The 19099-nt window shown below is 37.2% G+C and overlaps 1 protein-coding gene across 1 annotated transcript in view; it reads left to right on the top strand.

Annotated features, from left to right (window-relative positions):
* Positions 1 to 18770, top strand: part of Ttk (TTK protein kinase) — a 40344-nt gene extending 21574 nt beyond the window's left edge. The window contains exons 14-22 of the mRNA XM_051140593.1: positions 1487 to 1579; positions 9177 to 9334; positions 9462 to 9613; positions 10470 to 10594; positions 12155 to 12235; positions 15309 to 15485; positions 15766 to 15847; positions 16427 to 16524; positions 18536 to 18770. Coding sequence (XP_050996550.1) covers positions 1487 to 1579; positions 9177 to 9334; positions 9462 to 9613; positions 10470 to 10594; positions 12155 to 12235; positions 15309 to 15485; positions 15766 to 15847; positions 16427 to 16524; positions 18536 to 18619 — 1050 coding nt within the window. The 3' untranslated portion in view covers positions 18620 to 18770. The remainder of the gene's footprint in view (positions 1 to 1486; positions 1580 to 9176; positions 9335 to 9461; positions 9614 to 10469; positions 10595 to 12154; positions 12236 to 15308; positions 15486 to 15765; positions 15848 to 16426; positions 16525 to 18535) is intronic.
* The last annotated feature ends 329 nt before the right edge of the window (positions 18771 to 19099 follow it).

Below are 19099 nucleotides of genomic sequence, written 5' to 3' on the forward strand. Positions count from 1 at the left end.
TTGGGGAGTTGTTTCTGGGTGATGGGATTACAGTTCTAGTATTTGATGACAAAATATTCTGAAGATGGGCAGTGATGTTTTCACAATGACCAGGCTGCCTACTACTACTGAATTGTAATTAATATATGTATATTTTGCCACTCTTAAAAAATGAACAAAAGAATGCTTGACAATAGATTATATATGGGAAAACTTGATAGTATCTACAGGTTGGAAATAATATAAGATGTTACAAAGTGAAAGGAAAAAGCCTGGCATGGTGGCACACAGCACTCAGGAGACAGAAGCAGAAAGATCTCAATGAATTTGAGGGCAGCCTGGTCTTCATAGCGGGTTCCAGGGCATGCAGGGTTACGTAGAAAGACCCTTTCTCCAGACAGATTTAAGATCTGCTTATTGATCTTTTAGTGCTAACAGACCAATAAAATCTAGAAGGTTTACTCAGAAGTGATTGGAGAAGGGGCTTGGAGCTGTTCTAGAGGAGGCCACTGTCAGAAGGGACTTGAAAAAGGGTCAGGTGTGGCCTAGCACTTGGGGAATGGAAGCAGCGCTCAAGGCTTCACTGGGCTTTCGGAAGTTGTGGGTGGGTAGAGAAGTGGTGTGGAAGGTCTGGCCCCGTGAGGAGATGGGCAGGGATGAGGTAAGAATGTCAAAGTGATTATTCCCTAAGACATGCCGTTTAAAGAGGAACAAAGAGCACAAGGGAGGCAGCTCTGGCTTAAGCCAAGTCTCAAGAATAAAGAAATAGAATCCATCTGTCTGTTTCTATTGATTGCATGACCATTTCTGTCATTTTGGATTTAAAACATGACACAGTTAAACTGAAGTTTATTCAGACTTTGATTGAATTTGGTTAATTGGCTAATCAAAACCTTTCCATTCAGCTTTACTATCTCAACCTAAGGCCTTTAGAATGCCATCTCTTTTAAAGTGTTTATACGTACGAGGCAAGACCATCCAGTTATAAGAAAAGGAAGAAAAGGGCAACTGAGATGCATCAGTTGGTAGATTGCCTGGGATGGTGCAGAGGGCTGGAGAAATTACATAACTTCTTCAACTTCACCCAGGACAGAAGAGAGCGATGGGAACTGGTGAAATGTACACTAACTGACCGGAGCTCACTGTACCTTGGCACACTGCTTTTATACAATATTAAATGGGAGGGGTGGTAAAGAACTGATTTTGGACATGTATATGGAAGTAAGGTACAAGACAAAAAAATAGGAAAGATAAAATGGGTAGCTCATGAGTTTGTCCATTGGATATTAAGTGGTGTTCTTTAATTTTCTATTCAGATTAAGTAAAACTTTTTAAACAGGGAGATCCTTTAGAAGTTTGTTTCTGAATTAACTTAATGTTTTCGGTTTTTTGAGACAGTCTTTTATAGTCCAGGCTAGCCAAAATTGGGAGCATTTCATTATATCTACTACAAACTAGTTTCTTAGACGTGTTTTTGAACTTATATTTACAAATTTTAATTGTTTAGATTTCAGGATCCTCATCAGTAAATGAATGCATTTCAATTAAAGGAAGAATTTATTCCATATTAAAACAAATAGGCAGTGGAGGCTCAAGTAAGGTAAGTAACCATTGAATAAAAATATTCTGTCTTTTTAAAGTATGGGAGCGCTTTTATCTTCTAGAAGCCCATGTTGCTCTGGAGTCAGAAAAGCTGCCTCATATCCTCCGGTCTCCTTAAAATAACTTACCCTCCCTCATTAGACCAACAGCTGGATCTCAGCCACTGCCTTTCCTCCAGTGTCCTGTGCTTTCAGATTCCTTCTGTGTCACGTTAGTATTGGCTTACAGTTCCTAGCAACCACTGTGTCATCATCATGAGGACACAGCATGATCTACTGGTGTGCTTAGGGTCTTTCAGTAAGAGTGTTTTTTATTCAAGGTTTTTCCATTTAAAAATGTTCTAAGAACATGAATTTCTGGAATTAGATTATTTCCTAGGTTTTTCTGAGTGATTATTTTTTAAATGTTTTTATTTTTCAGTTTGCAGGGCGTTAGATAGCATTATGGCCTTTCCATTTCATTCATTTCCCTACAGATTTCAGGTTTCTTTATAGCTGATGAACTCTCATTACGGATATATATTTTTCATTATTCATTCATCTGTTGATGAAGATTTAGGCTGATTTCATTTCTTGCTGTTGTGAACAGAATGTCTATAAACATGGATGGCCAAGTGTCTGTGTTGTAGGATGAGGCCTTTGGGTATATGCCTACCAATGATATAGCTGGTACATATTAAGAAACCTCCATGCTGACTTTCATAATGGCTGTACCAGTTTGCACTCCCACTGACAGTGAATAAGCGTTCCTCTTTCCCCACATCCTCACCAGCATTTGTTGGCCTATTTCTCGATAATATCTCTTCTAACTGGGTTGAGGCAGTATCTCAAAGTAGTTTTAATATATATTTCCTAGGGCTTTGATTACATCTAAAAATCTTATTTGGCTATTTGTGTTTCTTTATAATTTTTTACTTTTTATTTTACATGTATGAGCTTTTGACTGCCTGTTTGTGCACACAAAGATCCTTTTGCCTCTGCCTCCCAGTTGTTGGGTGCCCGTGGAGGCCAGAAGAGGGCACTGGGTCTTCTGGGACTGTAGTTACCGTTGTTAACCACCAAGGGGATGCTGGGAATCAAGCCCGAGTCCTCTGGGAGAGCAGTGTTTCTATGCTGAGCCATCTCTGCAGCCCTCTTTCTTTTCGGAACTATTTCCTTAGCCTGTTAGCCAATTAGAGGTTTTGTTTTATTTTATTTTACAGGTCTTTGTAATTCTGGATATTAGTTCTCTCTGTGAACTATAGGTAGCTAAGGTTTTCCTTTTGTTCTGTTGGCTGTCTGTTTATAGTTTATATGGCTCTGCAAGAACTTAATTTCATCTAGTCTCATATGTTGATTCTTGGAGCTATTTCCTATGCTTTGGCTCCAAAAGTGCTTGCTTATATCTGAATCTTGAAGTATATTCTCTTTTTTCCTCTAGCAGATTCAACGTGTTGGCTGTTAAATTAAGGTCTTTGCTCCACTTTGAATTGACTTTTGTACAGGATGAAAGATACAGATTTAACTTTATTCTTTTTCAGGTGAAAGTCCAGCTTGCCAATTATTTTGGTTACAGGGGCTGTTTTTTCTTTGCACTGCACTCCTTTGAGGTCTCTGTCGAATACTAGATGGCAGTGGTTTTACTGGTTTCTTTTTGGGTCTCTACACTCTATTTTTCGTCTGTCCATTTTTATGCCAGTACTGGCTATCATTATCGCTGTGTCCCTGGAGCAATTTGACTCATTTGAAGTCAAATATTGGAAGACCCCCAGTTGTATTCCTCTTCCTTAGTATTGCTTTGAGTGTTTATGGTCTCTTTGTTATTCCATATGCATTCTCATGTTTTTTTATTTGTTTTTTCCTAGTCCCAAAATCCTTGGGATTTTGATGGTTATCATATTAAATCTGTAGATTAATTTTGGTAGTGTAGCCATTTTCATGATACTAAGTGCCATTTTATTGGCATGGAAGAGTTTTCCATTGTCTTCTGTTTTCATTGATTTCCTTGTTCAGTGTCTTGGAAGTTTTCAGTAGGTTTCTTCCTAAGTACTCTTGTTGGAGTTACAACTTGAATGCATTGCTTCATATCTTTGTAAGCTCATTATTGGTATATATCAAGGGTATTTATTTTTCCGTTTTGTATCCTGAGACTTTACCAAACAAGTTTATTAGAGCTAAGAGTTTTCTGGTAGATTCTATCACATCATTTAAGGATAGAATCATGTCATCTGCAAGTAGGGGTGCTTTGACTTGTTTCTTATTTTTATCCCACTTGTCGTTTCTATCTTGTCTTATTGCTCCAGCTGAGACTTTGAGTATTATATTGAATAAGAAGAGTAAGAGAGGCAAGAGTGGTCACCCTTGTCACTCATCATTTTGAAAGAATTCTCTCAATCTTTCCATTTAATATAATGTTGGCTGTAGTTGTTGTATGTGACCTTTATTGTTTTGATGTTTGTTCTATCACAAATTTCTACAGGATTTTTATCATGAAGCCATGGTGAACTTTGTCAAATGCTTTTCCTGCATTTATGGAGATGATCATGTGATTTCTCTCCTTTACTTATAAAATGTATTACATTTATTGATATATGTAGAGCCAATCTCCAGGATGCATCCCATGTGACATAGGATCTATTTAAATGTATTTTGAGTTTTGTTTGCAAATGTTTCGTAGAGAATTTTTACATGTCTGTTCATCATGGAAATTTGCTTGTCGCCCCCGCCCCCCCCCCCCCTTTTCCTATGTCTTTGATCTGGATTTGGTATCAAGGTAGCACTGACTTTGTAGAATGAATTTGGTACTATTGTGGAGCAGTTGGAGAAGTTGTTGGTGTTAGCTTTTCTTTTAAGATTTGATAGAATTCAGAACCATCTGATCCTGGCCTTTCCTTGTCGAGAAAAATTAGACAACAAGTTCAATTTCATTCTGTTAAGTTATTAATACTGTCTGACTTTAATTTTAGTACATCATATACATTTAGATATTTATCTATTTCTTGTTTTCTAGCTTTTTGAAATTTATATTTTCAAAGTATTTTCTAATTTCTGGATTTCACTGGAGTCTGTTGTTAGAACAATTTTTTATTTTATTTTATTTGTTATAACAATCTTTTATCTCTAATTTTGTTAATTTGAGCCTTTTCCAGTTTTCTCAGTTTGGCTAGAGTTTGTCAATGTTAACTTTCAAATAACCAATTCTGTCTAGTTGACTTTATGTGTTATTCTTTTAATCTCTTATTTAATTGATTTATAGTATAATTTTATTGTTTCTTGCTATCTCCTGGGTTTTGGGACTAGCTTCTTGTTATCTGAGAGCTTTGATGTGCATTATTAGATTGTTTGAGCTTTAGTTTTTTTTTTAATAACGAACATTTGACTATATAAATTTTTTTAATCTTTGATTTTTCAGTGTCCTATCATTCACTTAAAAGTATATTATTTTTAGAATATTAGTCTCCAAGTATTTTTTAGTTTTTCTTGTTATTGATTTCTACCCTCATTCTGATATGATACAAGGAGTTAGCACTGCTTGTCTTCATTTGTTAAGATTTGCTACATGATGTGTGACATGCTCAGTTTGAGAGGTTACAAATGCTGAGTATATGATTCTGTAGTTTTTAGGCAGAATGTTCTATATACTGTAGTTGGTCCATGGTATAATTTAGCTCTGAAGTTTATTTATTTTTAGCTTGGGATGCTACCTAAATATAAGAGTGAGGAATCAAAGACTTCTACTGTGGCCTTTTTGAAATTAGGAGCACCAGTATTCAGCCCATAAATATTTATAAGTGTTGTGTTACTTGATGGATTGTTTCTTATATTAACATGTAACATCCGTTTTTATCTCTCCTGATTAGTTTTGAAGTTATTTTATTAGATATGAGAATAACTATGTCTGCTTGTTTATACTGATGTTTGCTTGGGGCTTTGATTTCGGTCCTTCACTACTGAGGGGTTTTGTTTTATTTGTTGATGTTTGATGTCTTTGTTCATGACATGTATTTTTTATATGGAAAATATGTATATGTGTGTGCGTGTACACACATACATATGTACCACCTAAACCTTTCCAAAGATGAGCATCAGACTATCTAAGTGTCTGAGGTTGTAGGAAACAGTACTTACTCAAACCACCACAGAAGCTTTCTTCTTTTTTATATAATATTTCTTTTTAAAAATTTGTTTTTTCTGTAGTCGTGGCTTGGTTTTTATGAGTTGCTTTAATTTATGTTTGTCTTAAAATATCTTTGTTTCCCTCTCAGTTCTAAAGAATAACTTTGCAGGGGATGACATTCTTGGTTCTTAGTTGCTTCTGAACTTGAAATGCATCATCTCTAAGGTTTTCTGACTATCAGGATTGCAGATGTCACGGATCACTCTGTGACTCTTGCCTTTATGTGTGGACAACCTTTTTCCTGTGCTGCTTTCATTGATTTCTTTGCTTCGTGTCCTGGCGCCTTGACCATGACACAGTGTGGAACATGTTCTATGCTTCTTCCATTTGGATAACTACTTATTTCCTCAGCTTTGGGATGTCTTCTGCTATAATTTCACTTGTCTGTTTTCCAATTTATCACAGATCTTTTCTGTACTCTATAGATTCTCAGGGTTGGCTTCTTGAATGTATGTAACCCAGACTTTGGGAGTGTTGCCTGTGAGCACTCAGTGTCTTTTCTTTATGTGTGTATATAATGGTCTCAGCTTTGTCTTCCATCCCTAAAATTGTTCTTTTACCTAATCTTGTTAATAATGATACTTTTTGGTGTAGTTTTTGTTTAACTGAACATTTGTTGCCAGTATTTGTTTGGTTTCTTTTTAGTGTTAATTTGCATGTTAATTTTTTTCTTCCATGTTCTTCACTTTCTTCTCCAATTTACTGTTTTGTTCACTTTGGAGATTGTCTTGTTGAGGACTCAGATTTATTTTCTTAGTCATCCACATGTTTGTTTGAGTCTTATATTTGGTTATTAATTCATTTTAAAAGTGGGGTTCTAAATTATTTCAGTCTCAGTGATTTCATTTTCTTCTGAGACTGCTTGGAGTCCTGAGTTCTTCTTCCCTGACTAAGGAGGATGTCATCATGAGTGCTGTCTACAAATATGGTTCTCACCCCACCACAGTCACTCCTGCCTTTCTCACTAACCAAGACAGCTACCCTCAAGATCATGCAGGCTTCCATAGTTGTCTTAAATCTGGCTCTCTGCTTTGATCTTAGGTGTTTTAGTAACAGCTGGGTTTGTCTTCTCTCTCTAAACTCAAGCCTTCCCTTGGTGTTTCCTTCCTGTGTTGTAATTGTAAATGCTTTGTTTATGCTTAGTTTCCAAACTTGTATTTCCAGTTCAGACCTCTCATTTCCAAACAACTTTTCAATTTTGATTGCTCAGCAGCTTTTCTTGGTTACCAGGTGTTTAAGACAGAATTTGTAAACATTTGCTCTCTGGTCTTTCCAGTTGAAGTAAATAGCAACTCCATTCTTCAGCTACTTGGCTAAAGCCTGCTCTTATTCTCGTATACACATTTAGAAGGCCAGCAAGCCTTGCCGGTCTACTTAGCTCTTGAATAGCTACCTTGTATGTGTGTGTGTGTTGTCACTTTGTCTGAAGCAGCTATTATCTTTTTCTTGGTTTATTAAATAGATAATAAACTTGATCACTCAGTCTTTGTAGTTCTGGTCTGGTCTATATCCTTTCTCCCTCTTCACTCCTTCCCTCCCTCCATCCCTCCTTCCACAACGTCTTCCTATATATAATCCAGTTAGCCTGGAATTCGCAGCAGATCTCCTGCCTCAGCCTCCGGGATGCTGAAATTACAAGCATGTATCACCATCCCATCTCTGTCCTCATGTCTTTTCTCAAGGGTCCTGTGGCCAAGGAGTCCTTGAGCTGAAAGACTCTAAAACTGCAACTCCCACTTTCCAATCTCCAATGTTCTCCATTCGCCTCTCTTTACTGTAGTTTCCTCTTCCTTCTTTTTTTTTTTTTTTTTTTTTTTTTAAGACTAGCCTCAAACTTACAGAGATTGTCCTGCATCTACCTCCTGAGTGCTGAGATTAAAGGTGCGTGCAACCATGCCTAGCGCCAGCTTCCCTATAACCACATTCTGTGAAGTTTGTTGTTTGTGTTCCATCCGGTACTCAACATCAAGATGGCAATGCTTGACTGTTTGGTAATGTTAGCTGTGCTGACTAGAACTGGATAGGGATGTCATTCATTTGTTGAATGTTCCTCCTGGGTATCTACATGTATCATGTGGTGATACATGAAACAAGGCTATTAGGTTTATGCTAAGTTTTACTGTAGTTCTCTAAGCCAGCTAGCAATAACCATGCTTGCTTAAAGATATATTATTAACTTTTTGCAAATAAGGAAAGCATCATACATGTGCCATTCATCTATAATTCCAGCACCTGGTTGGCTGAGGCAGGAAGATCTGCTTGGGCCACATACCTAAGATACGTAGGCTGGTAGTATGGCTGTGGTGCAAGGCACTGAGTTTAATCCCCAACATCAAAACCTTATGCAACAACAACAAAAAAGCAAAAACAAATGAGTGTATATTGCCACATGTAGCAAGCTTCCCTTTTTATGTTCCCTTTATCAAATTTTTAGTTAAGAGAATAAGGATTGAAGTCGGGGTAAGGCAGTAATTGCATAGGAGTGACAGGAAAAAAGACCAGCAGAAGGGGGGCAGGGGACAGGGGAGGGAAGTGAAGCAGGAAGAGAGTATGGGTGAGATGGCGTAATGGAACCCCTGCCTTGTGTGTTCTTTTTAGCGGAGCTGGTGTCGAGTAAGGGTGAGCTCTCTTTCGGACCTGAGGGCCTTATGTGTGCGTCTTAGCCCTTGAGCCTCACGTACACCTCGTTCGTCCCCAGCGTCTACGGGGCAGTCACAGTCAAATGACACACTGCTCAGTGTCAAAGGCTGTAAGCGAATACATGTTCCAGGCACCATGCTCTGGATTTGAGTTACTGAAGCTATAAGGCCCCACTGCTGCGGTGTATGTGGTGGGAGTTGTGCTCTCATGTGCTGGCCTCTTTCAGAATATTATTTGTCTTACTGGTGTTTTCAGAAATTGACTCATAAGCTTGTTACTGTTCCTAACTGAAACGTGGCTTACCCTACTTTCCACAAATGAATATAAAGATGGCATACAATGACTGTAGTTTAAAAAGTATTATCAGCGAAATGAGCTTGTTGAGGTTGTGCACAGTGAAAAAGGGAAAACCACAACCCACTGTCCGCCACAGCCGTAGCCATCCCTATCATTTCTCAGGGTCTTTTTCTCAATGTCATTCCCCTGGATAAGGCATCCTTCGAGTTGTGTAAACATAGCAAGTTTAAGTTGCTTTCTTAGATGTTCATGTAGAAAACGTTAGGGGTTTATACCTTTGAGTTACTTGAATGTCCATTGTCACAAGGGCTGGAAAAGGTCACTTAGGCTCATCACCACAATTTGTTTCCTTCTACACTCAAAATCGGCCCAGAAGCATCTAGGTGTTGATGTTGCTTTCAGAATTTTCTCAGCCGAAGACTGTTAGTGTGAAAGTGAAAAGCGCTGTGACGCTTTACGAAGGGAAAGCGTGTTCTAAGCCCTGCGCTCTGCTGTCTGTGCAGGTGTTTCAGGTATTGAATGAGAAGAAGCAGATATATGCAGTCAAGTACGTTACCCTGGAAGATGCAGACAGCCAAACTATTGACAGCTACCGGAACGAAATCGCTTATTTGAACAAGCTGCAGCAGCACTGTGACAAGATCATCCGCCTCCACGATTAGTATGTGCTCACTGCTACTTTAGAGTTGAGGCTGTTTCTGCCACAGTTCTTAAACAAACAGCAAATCCTTATCTATAGAGTGAAAGTCATTTATTATATTGTTGCTTCTGTTTGATTTTAATTGCAGTGAAATCACAGAACAGTACATCTACATGGTAATGGAATGTGGAAACATTGACCTGAATAGTTGGCTTAAAAAGAAAAAATCCATCAATCCATGGGAACGTAAGAGCTACTGGAAAAACATGTTGGAGGCAGTACACACAATCCACCAGCATGGTATTTTAAAATCTCTTTATATATGTAAAATTAAAATAATTGTTAATTGTGTCATCTTATCAGTTCCCCTAGACTTGAGCATTTGGGCATCCTAGAAATAGGAGGGTGGTGGTCAGTGCTTCAGTCGCCAAAGCTTTTCTCTTTTGTGCCTTGTGTGAGCGTTGGTTTGTTCTTCTTTTTCTGTGTTACTATTAGCCCCTGGTTCTTACTTGTTCTTTCCAGGGCTCTTCTTTGTCTTTACCCTTTCTTTAAAACGACCACGTTCAAACTAGTGCATTTTCTCTGCTTTTCCTTTTATAAGCAGTGACTGGTTAGAGGTTAGGATTCTTGGGTGATGCAGGAGGACTTGGGATTTTACTGCCTGACAGTGCTTTGTGATACACTCCTGGGCAGTATGGGGCAGTGTGCGGCACACACCAACATGCTAGGCCCTATAATCCTGAACACTTCACTTTAACTCAAATTGCATGAGTGTCCTCACCCTTAAAATGTTGATGGTAAGCCGGGCTGTGGTGGCATACACCTTTAATCCCAGCGCTTGGGTGACAGAGGCAGGCAGATCGCTGTGAGTTCGAGGCCAACCTGGTCTACAAAGCTAGTCCAGGACAGTCAAGGCTACACAGAGAAACTCTGTCTTGGGAAAAAAAAAAAAATGACAGTGATAATGCTACTTATTTACTCAGCATTGCTATAGAGTGGTACCTGGCACACAGCATTTGCTAAAAAGGTGTGGAATGTGTAATAAATGAATATTGATGTATTGACTAATTGAAAGGATTAGCTTGACCCAGAGATTGTGAAATGTTTTTTGTCCATAGAATGTTTACTTCATCTAACAGTGAATTTTATTTTGAAGGCATTGTTCATAGTGATCTGAAGCCTGCTAACTTTGTAATAGTTGATGGAATGCTAAAGCTAATTGATTTTGGGATTGCAAACCAAATGCAGCCAGACACAACAAGCATTGTTAAGGATTCTCAGGTAGGACTCTTTTTTGGTGTCTTGGTTGTATTGTAGTATTTTGAACCAGGGCTTCACATAACCCAGAAAGGCCTTGGCTTTGCCTTTATCAGTGGCCTTCAACTCTTAATCCTGCTACTTATGTCTCCCAGGTGTGGGATTACAGGTGTGAGTCCCATCACCCAGTTTTGGGTAGAACTTTAATGATGGCTGCTTACGACAAGCTTTAGTTCCTTTTTATCTGTTAAGTGGTTTGCCAATAGTTATGTGTGTGTGTGTACACATATACACACACATACATACATACATACATACATACATACATACCATTTTCCTCAAATTTGAACTCTTTTTAAAAGAATAGAAACTATGGTTATAAAAGATTCAAAACTGTGGTCAACTTGATTTAGAAAAGCGTTCAAGATCAGATAAATTTATCCATCAATTTCCAGTGATTTTCACATAGCTGAGGCACAGCAAAGATAAATTGCTGCTGCATATTCTCCAGTGTCTTACTTCTTTTCTTACTGCTTAAATTTGGGGGGAAATTTTAAGAGAGCCTTATTTGAAATACTGAATCATTTCATTCAGCTACATTAAAAAAGAAGTATTTTCCTTATTTGTGTGTGTGTGTCTCTGTGTGTGTGTGTGTGTGTCTGTGTGTGTTCAAGTGCAAGCATGCCTTGTGGAGATGAGATGATAGCTTTGGTAAACCAGTTCTCTCCTTCCACTGTGGGTTCTGAGACCCAAATCGATTGTCCTCCAGTCCCCAGCTATGGTTTTTATAATAAGATCTGCAATATCAAATGTAATGATGCTATTTCATAAAAACTAAAACAGTGACATGAAAAAAGAGCTGGAAGAATCTTGGCTGGACCTCATATGCTGTATCCATGAATAAAAGCTTTTGATGGAGGTCTGTCAATTTTTGAAGCAAAATCAGACTTTGTTAGGAAGAGTCAGCACTCAAAAGTAATTCTACTTGAAAGTCATCACTTTTTGTAGCGGAAGTACAGGTGACCATTGTTTGTAGATAAGCCTAAAGCTACGTATCGCAAGGTCCTAGCATGGTTGGTTGTCTTGGAACTAAAGGATTTCTATCACCCGACTGTAGAAACTTATATGATTTAGCTTTCCAACCCCTCTCAGTCTGCACACAGGGGCCAAAGAATGTTGGGAGATGAAACTAGCTGGTTTCTTTTATTTCTATATTAATTTGTTGGTTGGTTTATTGAAGGGAAAAGTGTTGAATTTATGAGAACATGGAAGTGAATGGTAGTCAATTCTCTCAGAGGTCATAATTAGCCTAGAGAGCTGTAAAGGCAGACAGTTCTCACTCTCCAACACAGCTCTAGACAAAGCGTGGCCTTCCAGAAGGAGCCAGTTCATTCTCAACCCAACTCTTTTGCTTGGAGCTATGATGTACATATTTTTATATTGATGGCAGTTATTTGACTTTTTTAAAGTCTGTCACTCAAATCACTGTTATCCATGTTTCCAGGAATCTGACATTTATGTATTTACAAATCTAGAAAGATGATTGCATTGATTTCTTTTTGTTTTCTGTGATTTGGCAAATAGGTTGGAACAGTTAACTACATGGCTCCAGAAGCCATCAGAGACATGTCTTCTTCAAGAGAAAATGGGAAAATCAAGACCAAGGTACTGGAAATAGCTCACTCACCTGGCACCAGTGAACTCCTCTGAATCGTTATGAAAATCACTTTCACCATTCTTTTGCTTTTTTTTTTTTTTTTAATTTTATTTTATAATTCCATGTGTCTGTGGTTGTTATTTCAGTCTCCGTGCATGCTATTTCCTCCTTTGTGTTCCCAGCAGGGGCCCATTTTCTCTTTTTGGGATACATCAAGCTGCCAGGCTAATCTCTCTCTCACTGCCACAGTTATCACAAACACAAACATACTTGGCTCCCAGCAACCTTCATGTCATACATAACCCTGCTTCTTCATGTACCTTACCTGTGAGTTGGACTTGTTGAATAAGGTGTATTTTAAAAGAAAACAAGAAGTAACAGAGAAAGAAATGTCTCAGTTCAGAATCCAGCTCACTGCTACATAAATTTGTTTTTCTTCCCTAGAAAACTATGGGTTCTAGGTAGTTTTTCAAATAACTTCCATAAAGTCCATGGTCTCTCTCTCTCTCTCTCTGTGTGTGTGTGTGTGTGTGTGTACATTTATGTTCTGAGTCTAGGCACATTTGTGCCAAAGCACATATATAGAGGGCACAGGGTAGCTTTGAGTGTCTATTCTTCAGACCTGTCTTGTTGGAAATGGGCTGTTGTTGGCCACAGTGTATGCCAGGCTAGCTGACCACAAGATTGGGATTTCTTCTGATTCCTCCCACTCCTGTCTTTTCCTGGGTTGTCATGCCTGATTTTATGTAGGTTCTGGGGAGTTAGTCACATCACTGTTATCCATGTTTCCAAGAACCTGACGTTTATGTATTTACAAATCTAGAAAGATGTTTTATCCACTGAGCTATCTCCCCAGCCCAGTGAGCAGAAAACCTTGCTGAATACTTTATTTTAGAAAGCTGATTTTGTAATTATTTGCCTTCTATTTTCTCTGATTTATATTTACCGCCTCTTGATTATGTTTTCTTAAGACTTCTCATGGTTTTGTTGAACTTAAAATCCAAGATCTTTATTTCATTTACAAATTCTATTTTTCTTTGCTTTCCAGTTGTGTTTTTGTCTTTGTTAGATCTTTGTTTTTGTATTTACTTTGGTTTTGTTGTTTGTTGTTTTTCTTGTAGACAGAGTCTAACTTTGAAGCCTGGTTGGCCTTGAACTTGTGGCAATTCTTCATTGAATGAATTACCACTGACAGTACTCAGCTAAATAGTTTCTTTCTTTTTTTTTTTTTTAGGTGGTGGTGGTATGGGGAACTTAGCCTAAGGATCTTGTGTTTGTCTCTTGAGCTGTCTCTCCTGCGTGCCCTGGTTATTTTCTCCCACCTTCTTAAATCATAATTGATTTTAGTGTTTGTACTTGAATTAAAACTATTAATTTAGCTGGATGTGGTAGCACTTGCCTGTGACCTGCCACTGGGAAGCTAATGCTAGGGGATTAAGAGTCTAATGATAGCCTGGGCTATGTAACAGGACTTTACTTTTTAAAAAGATAAAATTTTTACTGAGTCTTAACTTTGGTTATTATTTACAGGCTTTATCATAGTATTTTTAAATGCCTATTAGTTTCTGAGTTTTATAATTTCAGTTGCACATATGTCCTTTTCATTTTAAGGCTTTGGCATATCTAGAGGTTATACTTTTTTTCAGTTGTCAACTCAATGATTTAATATGCAATTGCAAATTTCCCCTCCCTATTCTTCCCTCTTCTTTGCTGCTTCTCATTTTTTTGAGACACGGTCTTATTATATTGTCCAGGCTAGCTGTGAACTCTTAGCCTTCTTAATGCTGGGATTTCACATGTGTGCCCCCACACCTGGCTCAGTGTTCAATGATACAGTAATGTTTAACAATTCACCATTGGGGCTAGAGAGATGGCTCAGTCCTCTAGCAACTTTTGCTCTCGCAGTTCAGTGCCCAGCCCCCTGTTGGGAACAGCTGCATGTAACTCCAGCATCAGGGTCTCCATTGCTCTTTTGTGCCTTCTGTGGACAACCATACACATGTGTCACACACACACACACACACACACCAATGCATTTGTTAAAGCTTTTTGTTGTTGTTGTTTTTTAACTTTATTCTTTTTTTTTAAGTTGGTAACACTGTTTGTCAGGGTTGAACTAATTTTTTGTCTGTGACAATTTGCTCTTTTTTCTTAATATTAAATTGTAGCTTCTACTCTACTTTCATATCTTCTTTTTTAAGGGCAGGTTTTTGTATGTCCATTTCTTTTTCTTCTCCCAGCTTTCACCAACTTTCTATATCATTTTGTTTAGATTTATTCCTTATGCGAAGTATGCATCTATTCATTTTTCATTCTCTATTTACCATTGCTGTGATTCTTCCTACTGTGAATTTAACTCAGTGAACATTTAACAGCGTTGGGCTTGGGAATTGAATGATGCTTATCGTCTGGGCTAAAGAGATGACTCAGCGGCTGAGAGTATTTGCTGCTCTCACAGAGGACCTGGCTCAGTTCCCAGAAGTCAGGTCCATACACCTGCATAGAAAAGAAACCTACAGAGAAAAGTAAACTCTCCTCCATGACTATCTATGCATAATCCCATTTGTACCTATAGCACTATACCTTAATTTATTTTTGCTGTTGGGATTAGACTTAGGGTTTTGTGGTGCTAGCTGAGTGGAATGCCTCTGTCTTTGTCCAGTCTGGTTCGGTGGTTTATACTCTAGAGATTAGGGTTATACAATTTAAATGACCTTTAAAAAATATAGACATGTTACGAATTCAGATTCAAATGTGTTCAACCTAATCATTCTGGAACAATCAAGTATATACAAATTAATGGGTCTTCTAGGGTTGTGTTATTACAAGGTGTCAATAATTTAATACTTTATTTCCTATAAAGTAATTTTGAGTTTTTTCAAGGCTTTGAAGTTAATATTTCTCTGTAAATTGATCAAATGTGATGAAACCTAGAAAATGATGCTTTGTTATATAAGAATATCTTACACTTTGTTATTCATTGAGGTTTTAATTATTATTGCATAATTAGGATTACGGACATAATATTTGATGTTACCTTTTTTACTAAAATAAAACAACTTTTCTTCTTCTCCTACTTAGATAAGCCCCAGAAGTGATGTTTGGTCCTTGGGGTGCATTTTGTACTATATGACTTATGGAAAAACACCATTTCAGCATATCATTAATCAGGTCTCTAAATTACACGCCATAATTGACCCTAGTTATGAAATTGAGTTTCCTGAGATTCCAGAAAAAGATCTTCAAGACGTGCTAAAGGTAACACTGATAGTATGTGGATATAGAAAGATAATGTCTCATAACTTGATGTTTGTTTAAAAGAATTGCTGAGGTGATTGGAATTATTTAGCTCTCCTGCATGCTTATTGTGAATGGTGTTTTTTAATTTATTGGATACTTGGAGTTTCTAAAAGGTGACTCAGAAAACCTGTTACCATTGTCTGAGCAGGATCTCTAGTGCAGTGTCTGTAGTGTTGTGTCACCTGGAAAGCCACTTTGTCAGTATCGTCTATGAAAACTTTCTTTTTTCTTTTCTTAGTGCTGTTTAATAAGGAACCCTAAAGAGAGGCCATCCATCCCTGAGCTCCTTGTCCATCCGTATGTTCAAATCTCCCATCCAGGTACAGCTTCCCTAAAGGTCACTGTTTCCTGGGATACCAGCATGAATGACTAGTGTGTTAACAATAGAAAATCAGAATCTAGCTGGTCACTATCTTACAACCTGTTTGCTAAATAATAAAGTTAATAATATTAGGGGGTTTTTTGTTGGTGTTTTTTTTTTTTTAAACTGAATCGTTTAATATTATCCATCTTGCATAGGGGATTGTGATAAATTACAATAATGGCAGTTAGTGTACAATTCATTAAGTAGAATATATATAGTTTTTTGTTATTGTTGTTTTTGGGGGGACTGAATCTTACTATTGTAGCCCACACTGGCCTTAGGCTAGCCTTAAATCCATGATTCTTTTCACCAGCCTCCAGATTGTGGGTGTGTGTTTGTTTGTTTGTTTGTATGTATGTTTTGATTTTTTTTTTTTTTAAAGACAAGGTCTTGCCTCAAACTCAGAGCAATACTCCTACCTCAGCCTTCTGAGGAATAGAATTATAGGCATGTACCTAGCCAGAATGTGTATGTTCAAATGAATTTATATTATTCCTATTAGTCTAGCATTTTGTTGATTGTGTTCCTTTTATAGGCAGCCGAATGACTAGGGAAACCACTGATGAGATGAAACATGTTCTGGGTCAGCTTGTTGGTCTGAATTCTCCTAACTCCATTTTGAAAGCTGCTAAAGTAAGTGCATCTGCATTTAGTTGTTTTAATGTAGTACAGTGAGTTAGGCTCTTAAAGAAACATATAACTAAAAAGAAAGTTGGCCTACCACTCACATCTATGGTGAAAAATTTACAAGTGTGGACTTTTCTGATTTGTGTTGTTATTCTTATCTTTTAAACTATTTCAACAACATTCTTAGCACAGCTTTAGAAATCGTTCCTTCTAGTCAATTCTTAATACAGCCTTAGGAAAGTGATAATATTTGTCACATGCCATAGCTTCTATAGCAAGTGGTACATTCCCTAGAGCACATCTCACCCTGGCTGGCTTCCTGGTACTTTCTGTCTCCACTGTCACCATGATGTGAGGATAGATTTGTTTTGTTTGGTTTCGTTTTGAGATAGTGCCTCACTATGTAGACTAAGCTAGCCTAGAACTTAGAGTGCAAGTCAGGCTTTGAACTCACACAGAGATCCACCTGCCTCTGTCCTCTAGGGCTGCAACTAAAAGTGTGTGACACTACACTCAGATCCGCAATCATATTGGATCTCATTTTTATCAAATAGTTTTGTGATTTCTAATACCTACGATTGCTTATCAAATAAGTTAGCTACCAAACAATTACAAATCAGATATTTGGGTTATAATACCATAAAAGTATCAAAGTTTGAACTAGCAACACTTTGTTCCCTGGATAAGGGTCAAATCATATTGGTAATGGATGTGGACCCATCTCTTTAATTTATTGTATATTCTCCACATTACATATATTCATAGGATCTCAGGCTTTTTTTCCTCAGATGCTGATGGCTGAACTAGTAGCTTTTAGGTCCTTAAGTTGGACAAAATGCCTTATAATCAATTATTTTTCATGTTTCTATATGTGCATGGAGTGTATTAATCAAAATATTCTCTTAAATAAGATTAAGGTGAAATAATCACCCAGTCACTGAGATTTCATATTACTTAATGGCAAAAATAACATCAGTTAGATGTTGACTTAGCATTCATTCCTTTTTAGTACATAGCTTTCAGTAATTCAATTGCCCCCTGTATCTATGGGTTCTATATCTGGAGTCAATCAAATAAAAAATATTCTGAAACATTCTCCACACTTGAGTGGAGAGTGGGGTATGACTTTCTCACGTACTCTGGTGCCTCACATTTGACCATGTCCCCTGGAGGGGGAGACCTGGTGGCACTCAGAGGAAAGCCAGCAGGTTACCAAGAAGAGACTTGATACCCTATGAGCATATACAGGGGGAGGTAATCCCCCTCAGGAACAGTCATAGGGGAGGGTAATAATGGGAAAATGGGGGGGGGGGGGAAGAATGGGAGGATACAAGGGATGGGATAAACATTGAGATGTAACAAGAATAAATTAATAAAAAAAAAAAATTAAAAATAAAAACAAAAAAAAAAAAACCAAAAAAATATTCTGAAAAAGAATTCATATGTAGTGGACGTATACCCACTTTCTTGTTATTATTCCATAAAAATGCAGTAAAACAAATATATCATATTTACATGTATTAGTTTTAGTTCATACTTATAATAACTAATACAGTATAATATAATATAATATATTATAATATAATATAATATAATATAATATAATATAATATAATATATGTATACATACATCTGTGCAAACAGTACGCACATTCTGTAAGGGACTGGAGCATCTCTCAGGTAGGAATTTTGTCGACCAGCCCTTCAAAGGTATACTAAGGGACATCGGAACCTAATTAGACTTTTATTTATATAGTAATTTTAATGTCTTTTGATCAGTAGTATATATTGCTTCTGAGATTATATGTTGTTTTCTTATGAATATTTGATACAGGAAAAGTAAGTGGGCTTGCAGTGGTCTTAAAGATGTGCATATGTGCTGATTGTGCTGTATTATATTCTCTTATGGAAAGGTTGAACTACGTTTCTTTATATTTGGAATACATCATTACCTTTTCTAATCTAGTAATACATTGAACTAAAAAGTTGAGAAACAAATTTGTGTTTTTAATTTCAGACTTTATATGAGCGTTATAATTGTGGTGAAAGTCAAGATTCTTCATCATCCAAGACTTTTGATAAAAAGAGAGAAAGAAAGTGATGCACGGCTATTCATAAACCAAAAACACTAAATTTACTAGCCTGCTGTACTCTTGAATCTGTGGAAATCTGCCTTAGGAAACTACCTTGCCTGGATTTTATCAGTAAGAAACCTTCAGTGAGTTATCCTTAAAAGAACATTGTAAAGTTAACCACTAATGACACTGTATATACTAAATTATAGAGTTGCGCTTTTCTTTTATGCTCTTTTGTAAATCTCATCTGTCTGGTAACATTTCACACTCGAAGCAGTGGGTGGACAGCTGGAATGTTGAAGACCTCTGTAAATAAAGAGGTGTTTTTTCCTCTGAAGATTTATGTAAATAAAGCTTTACAGACTGAGAGACACCACAGTTCCAGAGTTGTATGATTTTTTTTTTTTTCCAATTAAATGTGTTATTGGTATGGTAGCAACATTCTTAGAAAAACTGGATTAAGAATAAATAAAAAATAAATAAATACTTAGTAAATAAAGTATAGC

This window comes from Acomys russatus, chromosome 32, assembly GCF_903995435.1.
Source record: "Acomys russatus chromosome 32, mAcoRus1.1, whole genome shotgun sequence".
In the NCBI taxonomy this organism is placed as follows: domain Eukaryota; kingdom Metazoa; phylum Chordata; class Mammalia; order Rodentia; family Muridae; genus Acomys; species Acomys russatus.